The sequence below is a fragment of the Argiope bruennichi genome, chromosome 8, assembly GCF_947563725.1.
Source record: "Argiope bruennichi chromosome 8, qqArgBrue1.1, whole genome shotgun sequence".
In the NCBI taxonomy this organism is placed as follows: Eukaryota; Metazoa; Arthropoda; class Arachnida; order Araneae; family Araneidae; genus Argiope; species Argiope bruennichi.
The window spans coordinates 89,047,064-89,068,832 of record NC_079158.1 but is presented as its reverse complement, the minus strand read 5'-3'; the positions used below and the strand labels follow the sequence as shown (position 1 = coordinate 89,068,832).

The window sequence follows — 21,769 nt, the reverse complement described above, 5'->3', positions numbered from 1 at the left end:
TAGATGAAATCATTAACCAAATATTCAATTAAAGTTATTTATTATATAAACCTACTATAGCAATTGTTACTGCTACATGTTTTAAATTCATAATATTTGATAGTTGCTTTGATATGCAAGAAATAAATAATATTATATTTTATTCAAAATTCATGGAATTATATATTATAGTATTGCATTAAAATAGAATTAAATTCATTCATTAAATCAGCTTTCTTAAATATTTTACTTTCGAGAATCCTTTGCGAATAATGACAGGAAGTTTTAAGAATAATTTTAAACATTTATCGGTAAAATCATAATTAATAATAATAAAAATTAGACAATATACTATTCATTGGAAATGCAAATGTTACATAATAATGAAACAAATAGTCTTTAGAAATAAACGTATATATTTTGAATTGAATTTAATAGTAAATGATATAAGAATAATATAATGTGTTTCCTTATTTCTTTAATTTTGATTCGTATGATTCATTTCCATACAGCTAAAGTTTTTCATTAAAATCAAATGATTTAGGTAGTTCAAATTCTAAGAAAGAAATCTTGAATGTATAATTTACAAAAATCATTAAAAAAAATATCAGAAAATTTCTGAATTGGAACAATGACAACGCAAATGGCAATCTGTGTATATAGTGGAAAACTAGATGCGATTATTAAGGGATAGATATTTTATACAATGTAATTTAATAGTAGAGTAAAAAAAATTATCTTTTAACACATAGTAACAATAAAATGTTGTTTTTATCTGGAAATGTTTCCAAATAAGCTATGAAATGTTATCCACACAAGCTTCAGTTTTCTTACTTCAAGTATAAGATTAAAAAATAATTTGTTTCGTGCTGAAATAAATCCGTAGGGAATTTTCATATTATTTAGCGAATTTTAACCTTTCTCTTTTAGTAAAATACGTGTTTTTCTTTACTTGCTTATAGTTTTCAAGGGAGCTGTTTGTAAACTTATTTTTCCCCAGGAGTAATCTTTCCACCTTATCCGGCAAACTCTTATTAAAGTAATCGTATTGTTCCTAGTTGGGAATTCGTGTTTTTTTTTTAAAGAATATTGTTAATATTGCTGTTTTTGAAATACTGATAATTTATATTGACACATTAAACATATTTATCATAGGCGAATTCAGCAAAATGCTTGCTCGCTAGGAATGATGATTATGTATTATGTATCATATGAATTAAATCAGTTATTTTTTCCTTAATATTCGATATTCCTTGAAGGTATAGGTATTTAAAATGTTATACTTTGTAAGGATTTTAACCAATATTCCTTAAAGTCATTGCCATTGCTTGCTTATTTGTTGTTGCGGTTGTTCACCTACGCATTCTTGATCAACATTTTTCGCTAAAAACCCATATTTTTGTGTAAAATTTGAAATTATGTGAATTCAGTTAATGCATAAAAAGCTTTTAAAAATATAACTATGATTATAGTTCCGCACCGCACATTTTTCATAACAATAGCAACTTAAGAGAGTTTTGTTCACAGAAGCAAGAAAAAAAAAGATTATTCAACTTCTAGAACAAAGTAAAATCTCTATTTGAAAGAGCAATACAAGTTATTTCGAATCCGTATAATTTTTTTCTTAAATCCCTATATACCTTCTTCATCTGATTTCATGAGATATATATTTTTAAGATATAATTAAATTCAATATTGTAAAAGCTGAATGTATTTTATAAAACCTATATTCTGAATTCTAAATTGATTCTATTTGATTCTAAGTTGAAAACTATTCTCACACATTAAATCAAAATTGCTAATTTAATGAACAGCAATTTTAATCACTCAGTGTATCGAACATATCATTTAATTTACTTAATAGCATATTTAAAAAAAACAAATATTACCATTCATCAGTTTATAATGAAAAAAAAATGAACAATCAAATATTTGTAGAAATTATTTTTAAAATGTAAATATTAGTACAATTTAAAGGTAAATTATGAATTATGCAACAAAAGATCATAATAGTAAAAAATGAAATAATATTCCACAATATTTAAATTGTTAATATTGAAGAGCAAAATTCTTCTCAGGGGAAAAATTCACAAAATAGTTTTAGAGTGGAAATAAAGCTATCTCCATGATCCCTTAGTTCTAAGTTTTAAAGAGCAATGATTAAGCGCTTTCAAGCATCAAACTATCTCGCACTCAATTATCAAGAAAAGCGCACCAGCTTAGATTTATTATCTTCATTTATATATAAATTTAATGTATGTAATAACTAAAATAGCATCAGTAGGAACGCTTGTCTATAGCAAATATATGCAAATATATGGAGTTTTGTGCCTTGCAAACCGCTTTTGTGAGGAGTTATATAAATTATTTGAATTTAATGAAATCGACACTAGAAAAATTTCGCTTAATGTTGAGTGTATTTGTGAGCATGTCCCAATGAATGAAATCAGCAAAGAATAATTTCGGTGGCATGGTGATTTCAATGCACATTGCAAAGAGAATGTAAAACATTAAAAAAAAATAATAGCATCCAATTTCGGAAGTATAACTTAATAAAGTGGTCAATGATGAAAAATATAAACAACAGCTGATCAGTTTAAAAGAAGCATTCAAAGAGAAATATAATATATCCAGAATATAACTAAAGACATGATAAAATAGTTTTCCATTATGAAAAGAATTGCCTACATGTTTCCAGACAAATAAAAAAATACTTTAGAATCACTTCGGTGATATGTATTGTCCTCTTACCCTATACACCAGATGTTGCTCCATCAGACTACCATTTGAATTACCTCATGAAGAATATCCTTTCTCAGGGTTCATTTCTCATTTCACATAAATATATCAAAAATGCCTTAATAATCGGATTGCATTTAAAAAGCCAAAAATTTCCTTTTCTAAATTTATTTATTGCCTGAAAGATGAATAAAAATTATAATTTCTAAAAAGGACATATTTTGAATGAATCCATCTTTAATTTGAATAACAAACAATTGCATCTTTTAGCGTAAAAAAATAGCAGAGTCATAGTTACTTGCACAATGTTCACTTTTTTTTAAAAGAGTTTCTTTTCCTGATATCTATAAATCAAATTATTATCTTTACATTAAGAATTTTTACTGCATTTTATATCATCATATTGTGATAGCATATACAATAAGTAATGCGTCTTTTAATGTTTGTAGAATAGCTCCATTTATTATTAGTCAAAATATTTCTTCTTTCAAAATAAAATAAAAAAAGCGGAAAGTGCTGAAGCCCTTTATGATTTTTATATCTTTTTAAAAATGTTTTTTTACTTTATGCAAATAACGTTTATCTAAATACATCTGTAAATATTTTGCTTTAAATAATATTCCCATGTCATTTACATCAAACCATTCAGGGCCTGGAATCATCATGGGTATGCGGGTAGAATGACGCTGACAAAAGGGTGTTCTATTTTGGTATTCTCCATAGAGGACATGCAGACACGCATGAGCTTTTATTATAATTAAAAAATCACGTTGTAAATTATTAGCATATAACTATGCTCTTGAACAAACTAAAGATCATGTTTCCTATTTATTAAAGTATACTAGTGGATGAAAAATAATTTTTCGTATATAATTATATTTAGAGGGTAAACCTATTTTGATTATTCCAAACGAATTTTTCAACGTCCTAATTTATTTATTTTTTTAAATATTTTCCAGTTACTCCAAAATAATTACGTTCTTCTAGGAATACTAGTACCTTACTTTGATGTCTAAATTAATTAGATTATCTATATACATTACTTATCCTATCACTGAAAATTGTCGTTTTCAGAGTAACAACATCAATAAAAAAATGAAACCGAAGAGATCCGTAATCAAGTCTTTGAACATGATGATTAACGAACTTATTAAGATGTAATCAATCAGTCCTCCTACTCCGTTTGATGGCTTACTCATTAATGATGATCTAACTTGAAAATTTTTCCGCTTGCTTTTCCGCAATGTTATCGGATAAAAAATTATGATAAGGGGACTGGTTACAAATTTGTAGATAAATCTTTTAGTAATCGACAATTGATTAAACAAGTTCTTGATTTTACTTTTGATAATATATAGAAGATCATTTTTGTGAAATATTTTATTTAAGACAAAACTCTTAAACAGTTTCTTAAATGATAATAATAATTTTCCATTCTTGATTTTATTTTTGACGGCATATAGAAGATCATTTTTTTTATAAATATTTTATTTGACAAAACTCTTAAACTGTTTCTTAAACGATTACAATAATTCTGCAACAATTCTGAAACAACATTCTATTATAACCTCACATGAATTCATTTCAATATATCGAAATCATTTTTAGAGACATTTATAATTCTGATTAATTTACTTTTGCAATATATTTTCTGCAAAATATTTTTTGCAAGTTCAAGAATGACATGGTGTGTGAAACCCAATTTTGTTTGCAATGTTTTTCATTTACAGTTTTATTAAATTTCAGAAAACTTTTCATAAATTGGCTTACGAAAGTCAATACCCATTTCGGAAACCAATTTTAAAACACCGTTGTGTAACGAAACTTACGTAAATTTACCTGGATAAACGACTGTCATTCTTACAAGACATTTTCTCCCAAAAAATTTCAAAGGGGATGTTTCTAAAACCAAATAACATGGAATTCTGCTGAGCTTTAACCACATCTATTCCTTTCAGAACCACTCCGAGTGACAATAACTCCAAGAGAATTTCAAATGGACGTCGGGAGAACGGCCACTTTCAATTGCAATGTCTCGGGAAATCCAGTTGGCTCTGTTGTTTGGAAGAAAAATATGAGATTGCTTTCTCCAAATCCTCGAGTGGTTTTTCCAACCAAGTATGTTGTGCAGATGCGCCAGCTGAAAAGATCCGACTCAGGAATGTACCAATGTTTTGTGAGTAGAGACTTATATTCCGCACAGGCATCAGCGAGGCTGGTGATAGGAGGTGAGGATATAAAATATTTTTCTTACTTATTTGACTTTGCTTATCTAAGTTTCTTTAAGGTAAATACATTTTATATAGGAGGTTATCAGGGGAAGAATATTCATCGAAAATGTGTTGCGCCAAAGGAGATAGAACCATGAATTTATTTAAAAGAATTTTTAAAGTATTAAGTATTACATTATTAAAATGTACTTCATAATATCATCACTTCCTTTGAATAGGTTTTTAAATTTCCTATTTATTTATTTTCAAAGACCTTTAAAAAGTTTTGAGTAAAAAGACGAATATATTTCTTATAAAATCTTATTTCCTTTTAACAAAATTTAAATCATTTGGTAAGGTTAAGAAGATGATTCAAACAAATTTTTTACGATTTTGAATAAATAATAAGTGCTATTATAAACTATCATTTAAAATAGAATGTCTGTGTTACTATAAGCAACAAAAGAAGTAAGGAGAAAGGTTTTTATTAACTAAGAAAGTAAAAATAAGTATATTTTTACATTCAAGCAACAACAGAAAACATGTTTCGTCGACTTGAAACTAAAAAATTATGCGGCAAGAATACAAATTCTTAAAATGTTATGCTATATTATTAAAATGAATCTTTATGGAATTTTTTATTTCAAAATACAATTACACATCATGATATGAAATACATAAATGTCCATTAAAAATTGTATATTGCTGAAAATTAATTTTTTTTTTTTTTAAATTTTTATAAAACACTTTTTATCTTTTCTCAATAAGTTCTGTCAATGTATAATTACTTACAAATATTCTTTTCGATTAATCACTTAATTTATGTTTAAAAAGAATTTTATTTACTGAGTTAGCAAAAAGAAAACACATTAAGTATGTAAAAAAATCTATTATAGAGTCCAGGATTCAGTAATTCATATTAAAGCCCATTTCATAACAGTAATTAGAATGTATTTCGAAATTCACAAATCGAATCTAATAAATTGTGAAAATATTTATCTGTATATGTCTAGATGTATTTTAATTTTTAAATGCAATTAATATTTGGCAGCCACGCTGTATCTTATATGTCATTAGATTATTTATTCAGTGTATGCGTATGTGGGCAAATCTTAATAAAAAACTAAACATTACAGTAGATTAATGAAATTCTTAATGTTAAATTACATTAAATAAACTCAGAGACTGCTTCTTTAATTTGTTTTACGTTTGTGCGTGTATATATATATATATATATATATATATATATATATATATATATATATATATATATATATATATATATATATATATATATATATATATGTGTGTGTGTGTGTGTGTGTGTGTGTGTGTGTGTGTGTTTCGAAATACTAAAATATGCTGATTCAATATCATTTTATGCTTTTTTTTTTAGATTTAGCTCCAAAATTTAAGACAGTTTTTGCAGAAAAAACTGTTCGCCCTGGAAGCTACGCATCTTTAGCTTGTATAGCTACAGGCAATCCAGATCCCCATATACAGTGGAAGTTAGATGGTATTTGGCCAATTTCAACACGACCGGGAATTCTAGTGAGCTCATATCTCAGTGGCGAAAGTGTTGTTACAAGCTATGTTAATTTCAGTTCTATAGACATTCTTGATAGTGGCGTCTACACATGTGAGGCTCTTAATGATGCTGGACGAATTTCACATTCGAGAAGACTTAACGTGTTCGGACCTCTTTTTGTGAGACCATTAGACAATTTGACTGCATTAGCCGGTGCAAGTTTCAGCGTAATATGTCCTTTTGGAGGATATCCGTTTGAAACCATAACCTGGAAAAGAGGCAAGTCATTTTTATTATATAATTTAATTCAAATGTTCTTAAATCAATTTTATTAAATACGTTTAATGAAAAATATTTTCATATATTTTATGAATATTTTATATAATTCAGAAGAATCAAAATAGTACTAACATATTTTATTATAAAATTCCAAGATTATAAAGCTTTACTTTGTTGATATAGAAATACATCTGTAAAATTACTTCTTAGAGAAATTTCTTTTGAATAAGTCAATATCTTATTTTGAATGTCTCATTTTTTGTATTTTTAATCATTTATAAAGAAAGATAAATTTGACATGTAGTCTAGACTTATTCTCATTTTCAATTTATATATAGTTAAATTTATAATATACCCGACAATAATAAATTCACAAATAATTGGCGTTGATAATATAAATATTACGTCTGTCAAAAAGCTCAATATTACCCTTCCTTTCTTCTCACTTTCATTAAACTCTCAAATTCCTATCTTCTATAGGCATTTATTTTAAATTGTCAGTTATAATTATGATGATAAATTTGTTATAACATAGACTTAAAAATTTACAAGTAATGAAAATTATGAGTGACTTTCCTACCAATAACTTTACATTAAGCAGTGAATATTATATATTAAGCTAAAAGGAAATGCATTAAGTTTCTAAATGGGAGAAGGTAAAGCATTTATCATATAATTTCAATGGCAGTAACTTTCCACTCCCTCTCTTTTCCTCATCTTCCAAAATCACAGCGTGTGAAATGCAAGATTATTTTGTTGCATTTCGCACTTTCACCAATCCGAAGAGCACTCTGAGGACTAATAAACGCCTATATTTGTTACAAGGTGTTATGTATTCCAATATTATCATGCCTTGTTGTTGTTATTATTTATTGTAACCATGCGTAGCCGTTATGAATCTTTTATAAAATTATAGTGAGAGCCAGAAATTGTATAGAACAAAAAATATTAAATAATAATATTGATAATACAATGTTCGATAACGCAATTCAATGATGCTATTTCCCTTTCTATGGACTCAATGTCAATTATTTTTTTAATGATTTTATATTTAATATGATTTTTTTTAAATTTCTCAGCCTGAATAATATTGTATACTATATGATTTTTATATAAATAATTTATAAAAGGGCATAAATTTCCAGAATTCCATTTACCCGTAACTGGAGATATGAATTTTCACACGTAGCCAGAGACACGGAGTCAAAATGACTTCATTGTTATTTTTCCTTTTTATCTTTAGTAAAAAATCATTGGAATTTATTTTGGAAACAGAATACATTCTAGAAATCGTGTAATTACCAAAAATATTTTAAAAAAATACTAACATTAAAAGTGTTAAATGTTATAATATTAAATGTTGGAAAGATGTAAGAAAAATCTAAACAATCATTAATGAATATTTACTTCATTTAGATTTTATAGATTTACACTAACGTTAATAACTGTTAGACTTTAACTAACAAAAATGAAAAATACAGTATTTTAAAATATTTCTTCAATTTTTTTGAATTATTTAAATTAAAAGCAGGTTTAGAGACATAAAATCAATGACTCTATAAATGACAACAAAAACTTTGAAAAAGTATGAAAGTATATATACACATGTTTTCATATTTAGACATCTTTCAACACACTGCTGAAAGAACAACTTGCATTCATAGATAGAGGAGAAGATTTTATTCAAGGACAAAATACCACTTGATAATCAGAGCTAATGCACAACGTGGTGTCATTTTGACTCCTTACTCCAATTACGCTTTAAAATAAAATAAAAATTAGATTTGTTTTTTTCATTTTTTTTAATTGGTCTGTTAATCATACGCATGTAAGAGCATATTATTTATTTATTTTTAAGATTAAGATCCATTTCTTTTATGTTCAGTATTTAAAAGAAGAATAGAAGAACTGACTCCAACATTTTTTTTAAATATTATAACCGAGCCTTTTCTTATATCGGTAATTCATTATTTCAAATATTGCATTAAAACTTTCTTTTTAACATTATTTTTTTCAAGAAACAAACTTAAAATAGAATTATAGAAACAAAAATGTTGGCAAATTAAGGTTCAATAGTAAGAAGATATCACACGTAAAAGTTGTAAACGAAACAAGAAGTCAACCAAGCATACTTCTCGAAAAGGGACTACAAAACAGAAACTCAATCTCAGAAGTCTATAACAATCGATTTAAACTTAGCTGGTAATTATTCTTAACTCATTCAAAATTGAAATTTGAGAAGTTTTACTAGATTTCATTGAGCAAGACTACTGTTCAAATCAAAGAGCTCTGCTCTTGAAGTTACAAGTAAAAAAATATTTCTATGAAACAAGACTCCAGCAAGATTAAATCTTTTTGATTTTGATTGGAGCAATTCGTGTCAAACGCAGCTGACGATATTTTTCGCTTGCTGCCATTGCTGTCACTAACATTCTTGTCCTTACCAAAGCTTCTTGTACTGGTAAATGTTGTCCCAAGAAAATCTGAATTTCACATTGATTCAAAGGCGAGTTGTTGATGTTATTATTCCCCTAAATGTTTTATATGTTTTCGTTGAATCGCAGAATATAACACATATTTGAATTCGTTCAGGTTAGCCAAGTTATTTTTCGAAATACATTTTATATTCTTGGAAAATAATATAATTCTATTTTGTTCACAGAATGAAGAAATTTAAAAGCAAATAGGCTGTTTCGAATTTTTGCTTTAAAAATTTTTCCCCACAAATCTGGAAAATGGGATTGACTGAAAATAAATCCATTATTCGCCATATTATTTTTTTCCTAAATGATAAAAAGCACTTATATTTTAGGCTTATAATAAAATGATGTGATTTCTCAATGCGAAGTTTTTCAATTGTAGTTTATGAAAAATGTATAAATTCAAATACAAATTTCATCAGATTAGACTTCTACGTGAAATAAAATCGACTTTTTTTTCATAATATTGGTAATCTTATAAACATATAAATATGCATTCAGTGTAAGTAGAGTTATAATAAATTTCCCCTTTTTAAAGAAAAACAAAATGGAAAAACAAATGCTAAATCCGCATATCCGCATAAAAAAGTCTGTATTAGTTGTCAAACATAAATGCATAATCTAAAAATACCAAAAATTCTGATTTCACATTAATGGATGTTTCTTAATTTCCAAATTTTTAATATTTTTGAAGGTAAATTACTAAAACTCGTAAAAACAAAGTATTTATTTAATGGATTCTAAATACTACGTTCTTATAATCATCCACTACGATTTATGATATCAACTTATTTATGCATGCCATATTAATAACATTTTAAGAACTAGCTTTTCATCAGTTTCATAATAAATACTACTGGAATGCCCAACTGTTCATTTACAACTTCAAATTATGCAATAATCTAGGTTCAAATATCTGTTGCACACATTACGAAAATTTACAAATCGTTTATAAGAAGTTAGTCGAAGATTTCTTTTTAAATATATAAAAAAAATTGAGAGAATGGAACTCAATAAATTAAGGTACTCATATAATGAAAAAAAAAATTTAGATAGATTTTTATTAAGATATCAAATTTTATAAACCTATGTAGGATTTCACATTTTCTCATTACACTGAGAATTTTTTCCTTCTTTTCACTTTTTGTGTTTGCATTCTGAAGCTCCTGTTTCTCCATTTTCAATCCAAAAAATAATTTACAACTTTTAGATAGGTTTATGTAAATGTATGCGGGGTTTTTTTTTTTTAGCAAGTTGTGAAGCCTTATTTTTTTAATCGCATGGATAAATTTGACGAGATCGCATTATGGATTTTAACTATTATACTTTGATTTTATTTAATCATTTTTATTCATGTCGTAGAATTTAGAATAGAATTTTTCCTTTGACAAGTACAACCATGAATTGTGTTTGCTGACAAAATAACAAATATATATATAACTTATAACAAAACTTTTATGAAACAGATTCCACATGATGCAAGCGGTAATAGCTGATAATGCTTAGCCTTCTGATATACACCTTATTCATAAGTAAATGATATCATTATGATTTTTATATGCTATATCTTTATAAAGGTGGGATCTTTTGATTTGCAAATCGGGATATTAGTTCAGAAATGCATAACAATCACGGTAAAAAAGATTAGATGGAGAACGGGTATTGAGAAAGTTTTGCAAAATGATACCTGCGGAAATGGTTTTCTTATTCTCTTTTTCTAGTTATTGCGTTGTCCAAGGGTACAAAGTTTCTATAATGAATGAAATTGCCAATTCCTCATAATATCATAACGTGTGTTCGAACTAAAAAATTTCGGTGCTAAAAGAAAAAAGACTATGTAAAGAATTTTGATAGAAAATACTTGAGTTGCTTTGAGAGGATCATCTAAGGACTTGTTCTCATTTGTTTGTCAAATGCAAAATGTTTAATCCTTCGTAAACAAATGTTATCTCAATTGTATGTAAAACACATCTGGGTTGCGATGCGAAATTTTGATTCGTAAAAATTCCCTGCTATTTCATGCATTATCCTCGTAACCACTTAGAACTATTTGTTATTTGACTTCTAGTAGATCGAGCTTATTGTGACAATGCATTGAATTTCTCAGTGACAAGACCATTCATGTCTAATATTTTTTTAGGGGGCAGGTGAGTTTTATAAAGTGCATCACATATCTGGAATCTATTAAAATTTTGACTGAATACAAACTCTTCAATAACACTTTAAATATCTCACCTCCTTTTATGCTTTTATGAAGTTCAATTTCATTTATACAGAACATGTAACTTTTGTATTATTATTAAACTGCATAATCATATCTTGGCGCTCATTCATTTCTTGAGTTTTTTTCTGTATCCTCTTTACGCGTATGTTCCATTATCAACCAAGAAATAATATAGGATTCCCAGTTGTCAGCCTACCCTGCATCTCCTGGAGGTTTTTAAATATTTAATTAGGATACTTGAATTGTTTTTAAATATAATTGTAATGGAAGAATTTTAAATTTGATACTAAGTACATAATAATACAGAAACGAAATAAGATCAGAAAATAAAAATGAATAAAATAATAGATCCCTGAGATAATTATTTAATAATAATGAGGCATTTTAATTAAATATTTTTCAAATAAGCGTTATATGTAAATTATAATTTTCTCCTACATTTGCCATTTCTAATGAATCAACATTAAGATGACCAATTGATTTAAATTGTATTTAAATAATTCAATTTATATGAAAGTCTTAAATAAAATTGTAAAACAATTCTGTATACGCAAGCAAATACATAACGCTTCTAGTATGCAAACTAAAACTACGTAAGTAAAGATTTACATTTAAATGTTTTGGCAAGAAGTAAATGAACAAACCATTTTGTATATAAGTTATAATTATCTCCTTCTATTATCATTTCTAAGTAATTAATATTAAAATGGATCTTCGATTAAAACTTTTTCTTTTAAATATTTCACTTTATATGAAATGCTTATATAAAATTGCAATACAAATCTTTATACGCAGGCAAATACGTAACGCTTCAAATATGCAAACTGAAACTACGTAACTAAAGATTTACATTTAAATATTTTGGCAAGCAACAAAAAATAACTACTTACTATACACACGAGAATCGAAGCTCCCTCGCGTTTCTCAAAAATAATTGGGAAGGAAAAGCTTTTCTTGTGTATAGATTTAAAAAATAGCATGCTGAGAATTTATTTGAAAATTGCCTCAAATCCTTCTCAGAGTATTTTCTTCTGCCACCCTAATGTGTTTTACAACAAGCGAGAACCATTAGCTTCAAAGCACCTCGGCTAAGAAGTAGGTTTCTGTGGAAATTCTGGAGAAAACTTCATTTCCTAATCGCATTGCTCTAGTTTATCACAGAAACGTCGTCGTTAAGCTGCTCTAAAATAAAAATAATCTACACAATTTGTTTTTATTTTTTTCGAGAGAAAAGCCCTTCTAGCCTGTAAAGTCAAGCTTAATTAAATTTGCTTAAATTTGATTATGCCCCCTTATAGAGGAAGAAAAGTTTCAAAATCCATTTGGTGAGGAAGTTATTTTACCGGGTTTCAGGCATTCTTAAAATATTTTAAATTTTATTATAAACACAATAAACAATTTACAGCGTTCTGTTTCCGTTTATTTAATATAAATTTTTTTAATAATTATTTCCCCCCAAAAAAAATTTTAACTTTTGTTAGATACTGATGATTAAAATTTTATAATGATTTGTATTTAATATTCTATTTTAAATTATTTATTGAAACTGAATGAATATTATACTCTTTTATAGTAATTATCTCAAATATTATTTAGTAAATAATTTGTTTTGTAACTCTAACTTAGATATAATCTAATATGTGACATAATTAATAATCGTATTGTTCTAATTTATCACAGAAACGTCGTCGTTAGGCTGCTCTGAAATGAAAAAAAAATCTACTCAATTTGCTTTTATTTTTTCTTCGAGAGAAAAGCCCTTTTAGCCTGTAAAGTCAAGCATAATTAAATTTGCTTAAATTTGATTATGTCCTCTTTTAGAGGAAGAAAAGGTTCAAAATTTATTTGGTGAGAAAGTTATTTTGCCAGATTTTAGGCTTTCTTAAAATATTTTAAATTTTATTATAAGCAAAATAAACAATTTACAGCGTTCTGTTTCCGTTTATTTCCTATCAGTTTTTTTAATAATTTTTCCCTTCAAAATTTTAGTTTTGTTTGATATTGATAGTTAAAACTTTATGCTGTTTTATATTTAATATTGTATTTTAAGTTATTTATTCAAACTAAATGAATATTATGCTCTGTTACATTTATCATCTAAAATATAATTTAACAAATAATTTGTTTTGTAATTGCAACAGTTACAATTTAATATGTGACATACTTAATTATTGTTTGAGATAATTTAACTTATTCTTCGTTTGATATTTATCAATAGTATCATTATAAAAATGTTTATTTGCTGAGTTATTGTCAAAAAAACTGACTTCTTCTTACATCTCGATAGTCACGATTTTTAAATTCATAAAGTGATATATAGTAAATAGTAAGATAATAAATGTAAAATATTTTATTGCCAAATGTAAAACCACTTAAAAAATCATTCAAAAGGGCTATTTGTATAAATTTCTCTCTTTCCTTTTATTCCTTCAAAACACTTGTTCACAATTTATTTTTCTATAAAATTTGCTATAATCTTATATTTATTATTAATAGACATATTATAACATAATTCAGAATTTCTAATAGTCTTAAATGTATTTATAAAGAGAATTTTATAAATATTAACTAAGGTACAGAAATTGTCTTAAGAATTTTATAAAGTAAAAATTATGCGTATTTATAATGACAATTTTATAAATATTAATTAAATTACATAAATCAGTTTATTTGTATGTCAGTTATATTTGAAAATGACTTAGCTTACTAACTGTTTTCTTTTGTTCAATCAATAAATAATTTCCCGTTACATCATCTTTAAACATATAATAAAAAACAAAGAATAAAACAAGAAGAATTCTTAATCCTTTTATGGTAAAGATCAATGGCGAAAGCAATTTATCGTACTGTCTCATATATATTCATAGATCATCTTTAATTCATTCAATCGAATTTCTCACGCAAATAAATTCCCTTTGATACTTTGGATAATACGTTGTTGCAGATGTAAATAATATATTCGCACTAACATATTATTCATTTAAGAAAGCTACAAATGCTCACATCAGGATTTGATTTTTGCTACGAGATCCTTAAAGTCAAGGTTATTATTTAAAATCATAATTTAAAAAGATATATATATATTCTTTTCTTTCAAAAACTTTGAATGTTTCTTTACTATCCAAAATCCTTTGGTTAGTGACAACGTAATTCCTAATTGAAAATAGTTACATTCAATTATTTCTGATTTAAAGATTATTAATTATTTCTACAAAAATTGGGATTAAAATTTTTAAAATTATGTTTTGGTCTTTTAAATCAGACAAACTAAGACATATTTCTATAAAAATATATTGTATGCTTAAATAACTCTCTTAATTAAGCATAAAATCTGTTTCTTGTCCAAAATTCAATGCAGGTATTAATGCTAATAAAAATGCAATCAGAGATTGCAAATTAAAATGATTCTAAAAACACACAAGTTAAAGGCAGATATTTCATTCAATTCAAAGGAAAAATCGATATTTATAAAAATAAATGCCCAACATTCCACATCAATAGCGTGAATGAATTAAAGATCTCAATACCCAATAAAAGAAATATGACTTAAATATGAATTAGAAATATGAATTAAAATCAACATTCAAATACAATTTGCATCCGGAAAGCTTCTTTTATTTCTAAAATATGCTTTTCTTTTCTTCCAACATAACTAGAAGTTTCGATTTGCATTTCTTTTCTTGAAACGTTAGAGTTGGAACTTTTGATGTAGTTTGAAATATTCCTTTTGAAATCAGCTTACTTCGGAAATGTGAAGCTCGAAATTCTTTTTAGAAGTTTCGTTCAATTTCGATTCTTCAATGACGCTCATCGTAATTTACAACTGTGACAAATACTGTAAGAGACATCCTTTCAGTAAATATTCCGAAGGCTATTTCGCTCTTTCCGAAACCGCAAATGATTATTAACCGTCTTAAGGGTCGAATTTTAAACGTTTCCTGTTCCAAAAAACGGAAGGAAACCTTCGAGTAAAAGTGAACTTTAGTACAATGAAATTCGCCAATAGCTGTTTGGGTTTCAAGAACAAATTCGAGGAATAATGGGTTAGTGTATTATTTTGTGAAACTGATAGATTTTACAACATAATAGAAATGAGTTTCAAGACGATTTCAAAGAAAAAATAAAACATTTATGTATAAATGGCATTTTATATGCAAAAAGGTGTAAATATGATCTTAAACAGACAGAATGCAATTGTAGAGATTTGGAAAAAACGAATTAAATCTATAAGCATTCTTAAACAATAATTTAAACATATTGGTTCATCTTAATTGCTGATTAGATTGAATTAAGAAAACAACAGCCAGTAAATATTTCTGCAAACAATGAAAAAGTAATTAAATTTGCGTGTATGGCACATTTTATTCAAAAAAATAGTTATTTATTTATTTAGTGACGTATAATGGATTTTCTCATGAATAAGTTTAATAGAAATGAATTTTAGAAAGAAATTTTAGTTAGTATATTTGAGAGTAAAATTATTTTATTTTAATTATTTTCTACGTGTTATCTTTTAGCTTATAATTCATCATTTTAAATTCTATAGATTTTTAGAAAGCTTATTTTTATAAAATTTATTACTCGGTGATAATATTATTGTGAAATAAAAATGCGGAAATGTCAATCTTTTAAATGCTATATAAAATTTTAAAAAAATGTTTTGTATTTTATGACTAGTATACAATTTTCCATAGTGAAAGAGATGAAAGACAGGTGAAAGAGGAAAATCAATTTAAAAAAATGAATAAATTACTCAATAGCAAGTCAAAGAAAATCGAATACAAAATTATTCAATAGAAGTTATACAAATAGATTTTAATCATAAAAGCATAAGGCATAAGAAAAGAAATTAGAATCATCAGTTCCATTAAGTGTATTTGTAAATGTATAATTTATGAATAATATTTTCTACAAAAATACATTATTTATTTTTTTTACTAGTTATTCTAGAATTACAAGTAATACTAGTATTCTGTTAGGTAATGTCTTGATTTCCATTTGATTTTCAAAAGATTGTATAGTTATTATGCTTACTATGTTTAGTTACATTATTCCAGATAATTCGAATTAATAAAATAGAATTATGCATAAATTTCTATTTAAAAGCATGTGATTTGATACATTCGTAAAATTATTAAAACTATGAGCATACTGTATTCATGAAAGAATTTCTGCATATTTGAAAACTGTAATGACTTTATTTTAAGGAAATAGTTTGACATACTTAAAATATTTTACAGAATACATTTTAAACTTTGTTGCAAAACATGGAGTATGATTTCTATCTTTTTAAAGTATTCAGTTATATCTTAATAATCATTTTTAATTTCTTCTTTTTTACATCGTTTCTTTTTAAATTATCGCATGATTTATGTAATGTAAAATTGATCGGATATCGTTGTCTTCTAACAAAAAATATTTTTTGATTCGTTTAACCAAGATGTATCATTCGTTCGTAGGTAAATATCTTTCATGAATTCTATTAACCACTATGTATGGTTCGAAATTGTGCATGATTCGTGAATTCAATTGTTGCATTTCAAAAATCATGAAATGCAATAAAACTATCGACAGACTTTATATTTCAGTGCAAAAGTACGAAGAATATAGAAACATTTCAAGTTCTATAAGTTAATATATTCGTTGATTTAATGTACACTCCTGAATCATAATATAACAAATAATAAGACCGAGACATTGTTAAAACTACTTCCAAATAATATTCAATTAAATTTTATAATATATTTTTAATGCATCATTTAAAACAATCCATTTTCCTTCACGATAATACATGATTGTTATGAAGGAAAGAATAAAGTTTTATTAATTCAATTTGAAGCTACAATTTGAAATTCTTGTACACCATTTTTAATTTAATTCATTCATTTATTTAAAAACTGTATTTAATTTATAAATAATATGTTGTTTAAAATTGAAACTTCGTTTTGCATTGCAAAACTGAAAATAAGAATTCACCTTTTTCATAACATTTTTGTATAATCCTACCGTTATTTTATGTGAAATTGCAATTTTTTTAGGTATTATATGCTACATTCTTTTTCTTTTTTACTAAGGAAGTCATTTTGCTCTTATTGCAACTTTCATTTGTTTAACATATGATTTAAGTAAGATAGATATGGATATGTATATAGAGATGGATAAATATAAAAATAAATCATAAATAAATAATAAGGTTAGAAACAAAAGATGGAAAAAGGTAATCAACGCATTGCTTATTTGGATAATCTGTCTGTCAAAAAAGAATCGTAACATTTTCTGCCCATAATGCCGCACAATGAATGGAAGAGTTTCATCGTTGCTCAAAATGGTATAGGAAAGCAAAACTAAGTTACTATTTAAAGTAATTAAAAGTAAGCAAAGCCCAAGCAAAATTCATTTGGGATTCAAAAAAGGAAATACCATACCATACTTTACCAAGTTTCCAAATATCAAATTTAAGTATCAATAAAAGAATAAAAAAGGCAAAGGTTCTATCATTTTAAGAGTAGAATGAAAGTATGTTGGCAAGATGTTTACGCTGTATCCAGATGCAAGCCTTTTGTTGTTATTTTTTGTTTTATTTTTGTCATTTTTGCCGTAAATTTGCCTACATACTTATGCTTTTGATTGTGTATTTTTTCGTGTAATGACGATATAAGAATTTCCAATTTCATTTATTGTTTGCTTACATATAGCCCGTATTTATCAAGGAAACAAACATGTCTTGAATATTCATGAATAAACAATTTGCATTTACAGATGCACTATGAATATTAGTAACATTTTTTGAAAGACATTTTCCTTCAATACTCTGAAACATGCAAATCTAAAAAAATGCACTGATATTACTTTCTGAAATTGAAGTTTTAATTGATTAATTAATTGTTTGATCACATGTTGGATACAGATTTAATATAATTCAATGTCATTAACTCTATAAATACCGAAAGGTTCCCATTCGCATCTTCAACGAAAAAACGGCAAGCGCCCGAAGCGGTCTGGATATCAGTGTTAAATTTCCTTTCTCTTTCATTAAATATGATCGATTTAATACCCGTTGTACGTCCTTTGTTCGTTAGAGAATCTGGCCCATATAGTTTTGGAGGAATGAAAGTTTTTCTGAGAAATTTCGAAGAATTTCTTACCTTCATTTAGTTAATAAACACCAACTAAGAGAGCCTTCTTTTGAATACCATGTCCTTAAAAATCTGGATGTCATTGCAGTTTTTGATAGTTATAAGGAACTTTCCCAAAAGAGAAATTAAAGAGCTGCAGTATTCTAAGTTAACTGAACTAGAATGATCTTAGAAATGAAAATATTAACAGTGTATTTAACTTACAGATGCCATTAAAAGGAAACAAATATTACCGAATATTCATTGATGCCCTATTAATGTATATATATGTATCGTGTATATTAATAACTTTATTTTTAAATATGCCATTTCTATTCCTTCACATAATCATAAAAATTAAAAATATGCATTGATATTTCTTTTCAACACTGTTAAAAATAATTATGTTTCGGAGCAATAAAGATTAATTTTACAACTTAACATTTCCACTTCATTAATTTCTCGCGAACTAACATTATTAAAGCAAGAATTTATGACTCAAATAATTCGTCCATTCCTTTCTTAATCCCAAATCACATTTCCACGTTTTCTAATGATTACAAAAATTCATTTCCCTCGTCTGTTGACTCAAACCACTGCTTGACGAAAACCAAGAGTACATAGAAATGAAGGCAAAATATCCAGAGGATGTATTTTCTACTTCTTCACGGAACGTTTAACTTCTCATTTGGAGCATGAAATATGCAAGCTAACGGTGCGGAAGTGCGTTCCACGGAAGTGAATGCCTCATGAAAATTCGCCGATTCCGTCCCGGTGCCTTCTTTTTTTTAACTCTCCCTCTCTCTCTCTCTCTTTCTCTTACTCTCGCTATCGAAGCAAAGATACCTGAAGCGAAAAGGGAAGTCCGAATGAAAGGTTTTCTTTTGTGGGATTGACGCTTCATCGTCTGTACAACATTCGAGTTCCCTCTAACAAGAACCTTGGGCAGTTACTTATGGCTTGGTCATCTGTAAGAAGCAAAAGTCTTTTATTTCTGAGCTGCTGTATTGAATTAGGCATTAGTTATTACGAAGCGTTTGTTTCGGAATTTTTGTTGCGGGAATAAAGCTTTAATATATTATTGTTTATTAGCTCTAAAGGAAATTCAGTACTATGCCATATTTAGGAATAAAGAGCAGTAAATCCAGCAATTGAGGTCTTAAATTGTACACAATTTACTTTTCAATTTATAGTTAATACAAAAAATACTTATTCACACACATTCATTGCATGTTAAATATTTAAAATATGTAAAGGAACCAAAATTATGAGAAATATATATTATAGTCGTATTATATATATTTTTTGAAAAATTAAAATTATCTATTTAGTTACATTTAAAAAAGGCATTGCAAAATATATTAAGTATTATGAATCATTCACATTTTTCTCTGATTTAATATTCTACGACCTTTAAACCTTCTCACTTAATATTTGATATTGGAATATTGAAACTTCTTATAATACTTTTCCATTGAGACTGGCACATAGCTATATCTATTTATATATCTATATAGAGAGAGATAGAGAGAAAGGGAGAGAGAGAAATAGGGACAGAAATGTAATGAATCGAGTTTATAACTGTAAAAATTAATTTATAAACCTCTTGCCACGCGTATTAATTTTGTTGGAATCCTCTATGCTAGTGCATGCCCCCCGCCATCTTAACCTCCTTTACTGATTAAAATGTTGTAACATAAAATATAGTTCTGTTTAGTATCCGAGGTGTTTTTTTTTTTCTTATTTAAAAATATTAAATTGTCCGTTTCATGGTTGAAAATGAACATTTCAACATTTTTGCTGCACTTGCATTTGAAAGAATCTTTTGTCCTTATCTCAGGAGTTCACTCAGATTGCCTTAAATGATCTCTACTGATTTTTAATATAATTAAAAATTTTAATTCAGATATTCTTTTTACAGTTGCTTGCGGAATTTCTTATAAGTATATGAATGTGTGCAATCGGAAGTATAAAAACTTTATTTATGAATTCAAAATTGTAACTGTAAAAATTACAGTTATTAAAAACTCTGAGATTAGCATATATAAAGTTATTTTCAGAAAGAGGTGTGAGTGCACATTATAACATATGTAAAACAAATTTCCTTAAGCAAATAAATTTATTAATAAATTATCCTTTCCCACTGTCTCAAAAGTAAACTGAGAACGTTTGAAAAAAGTTTCAAGTAATATTGAGAAAGTTAAATAATCTGATACTTTTCTTTTCCAACATTATTTTTGAGTTTAAGTATTTACACAATTCGCCTTCAAAAAATATGTTTCCATTACTCATACATCTTTACTTTTTATTTATTTGTGGTGTTTTGGCATTTTATTGTCAATGATTCAAAGTTCAGACTATATTTGGTGAATAAGTGTAGTGGATGAACTTCTATTAGATTTCATTTACCAGTTCGATGAGTTCAAGATTTCCCACATTTTTTTCACCTCTGGTTTGTTTTCTTCCACTTTATAAACATTGTGGCCTAAATCGATTTTTAAACATGCTATTAAGTATATTCACCATATATGTAGTTTGTGAGAAGGGAGCTTAAGTGATTGTGCTTTAGTAATTACTTTACTGATTAAATAAGATAAAGGAATATCTATATTCCTAAAGGGTAATGATATTTGCTTCTTTAATATAATATTTTAAAGTTATTTTTATAAATATTTCAGAAAACAATTTTGCCACGCACTGTTTCTGAAGAATAATATTGCGTTTTCTCATGCAGTGTATCAGTATGCCATTTCTCATTCTCAAAAACTAGTTGCCACAAATTTTTGAATAGAATAAAGTAGACATGAACTGATAGTATTTTTTTTATACAAAATAGAAAGAAAAATTAAATCAGAATTAATTCAACGTAATGTAATCTTTATAAAGATATATTTAATTATGTTAGTATTATTATTATCACTATAATAGCTTAAATTGATGATTTTTTTTCTTGTTAGCAAAATTATTTCTTTTCAGAATCAAAGATTTCATGCTATCAGCTCTAAAATTTTTCCTTTTCAGAATCAAAAGTTTTAAGTTCTTAGCTGAAGATTCTTCTTTTTCAGAGTCAAAAATTATCTGCTAAAATGTTCTAATATTAAGATGATTCACTGTTACTTTGAAGATAAGTCTTGTACAGAATTCCCAGTTAATGGCTTTGAAAACTCCTTTATCAATTTTAAAAAAATGATTCAAGGACATCTTAAGTTGTGCAT

General features: G+C 26.5%; 1 protein-coding gene across 1 annotated transcript in view; it reads left to right on the top strand.

Moving 5' to 3' along the window:
• LOC129981306 (cell adhesion molecule Dscam2-like) overlaps nt 1-21,769 on the top strand; it is a 493,597-nt gene that overhangs the window by 187,852 nt on the left and 283,976 nt on the right. The window contains exons 6-7 of the mRNA XM_056092083.1: nt 4,677-4,946; nt 6,325-6,735. Coding sequence (XP_055948058.1) covers nt 4,677-4,946; nt 6,325-6,735 — 681 coding nt within the window. The remainder of the gene's footprint in view (nt 1-4,676; nt 4,947-6,324; nt 6,736-21,769) is intronic.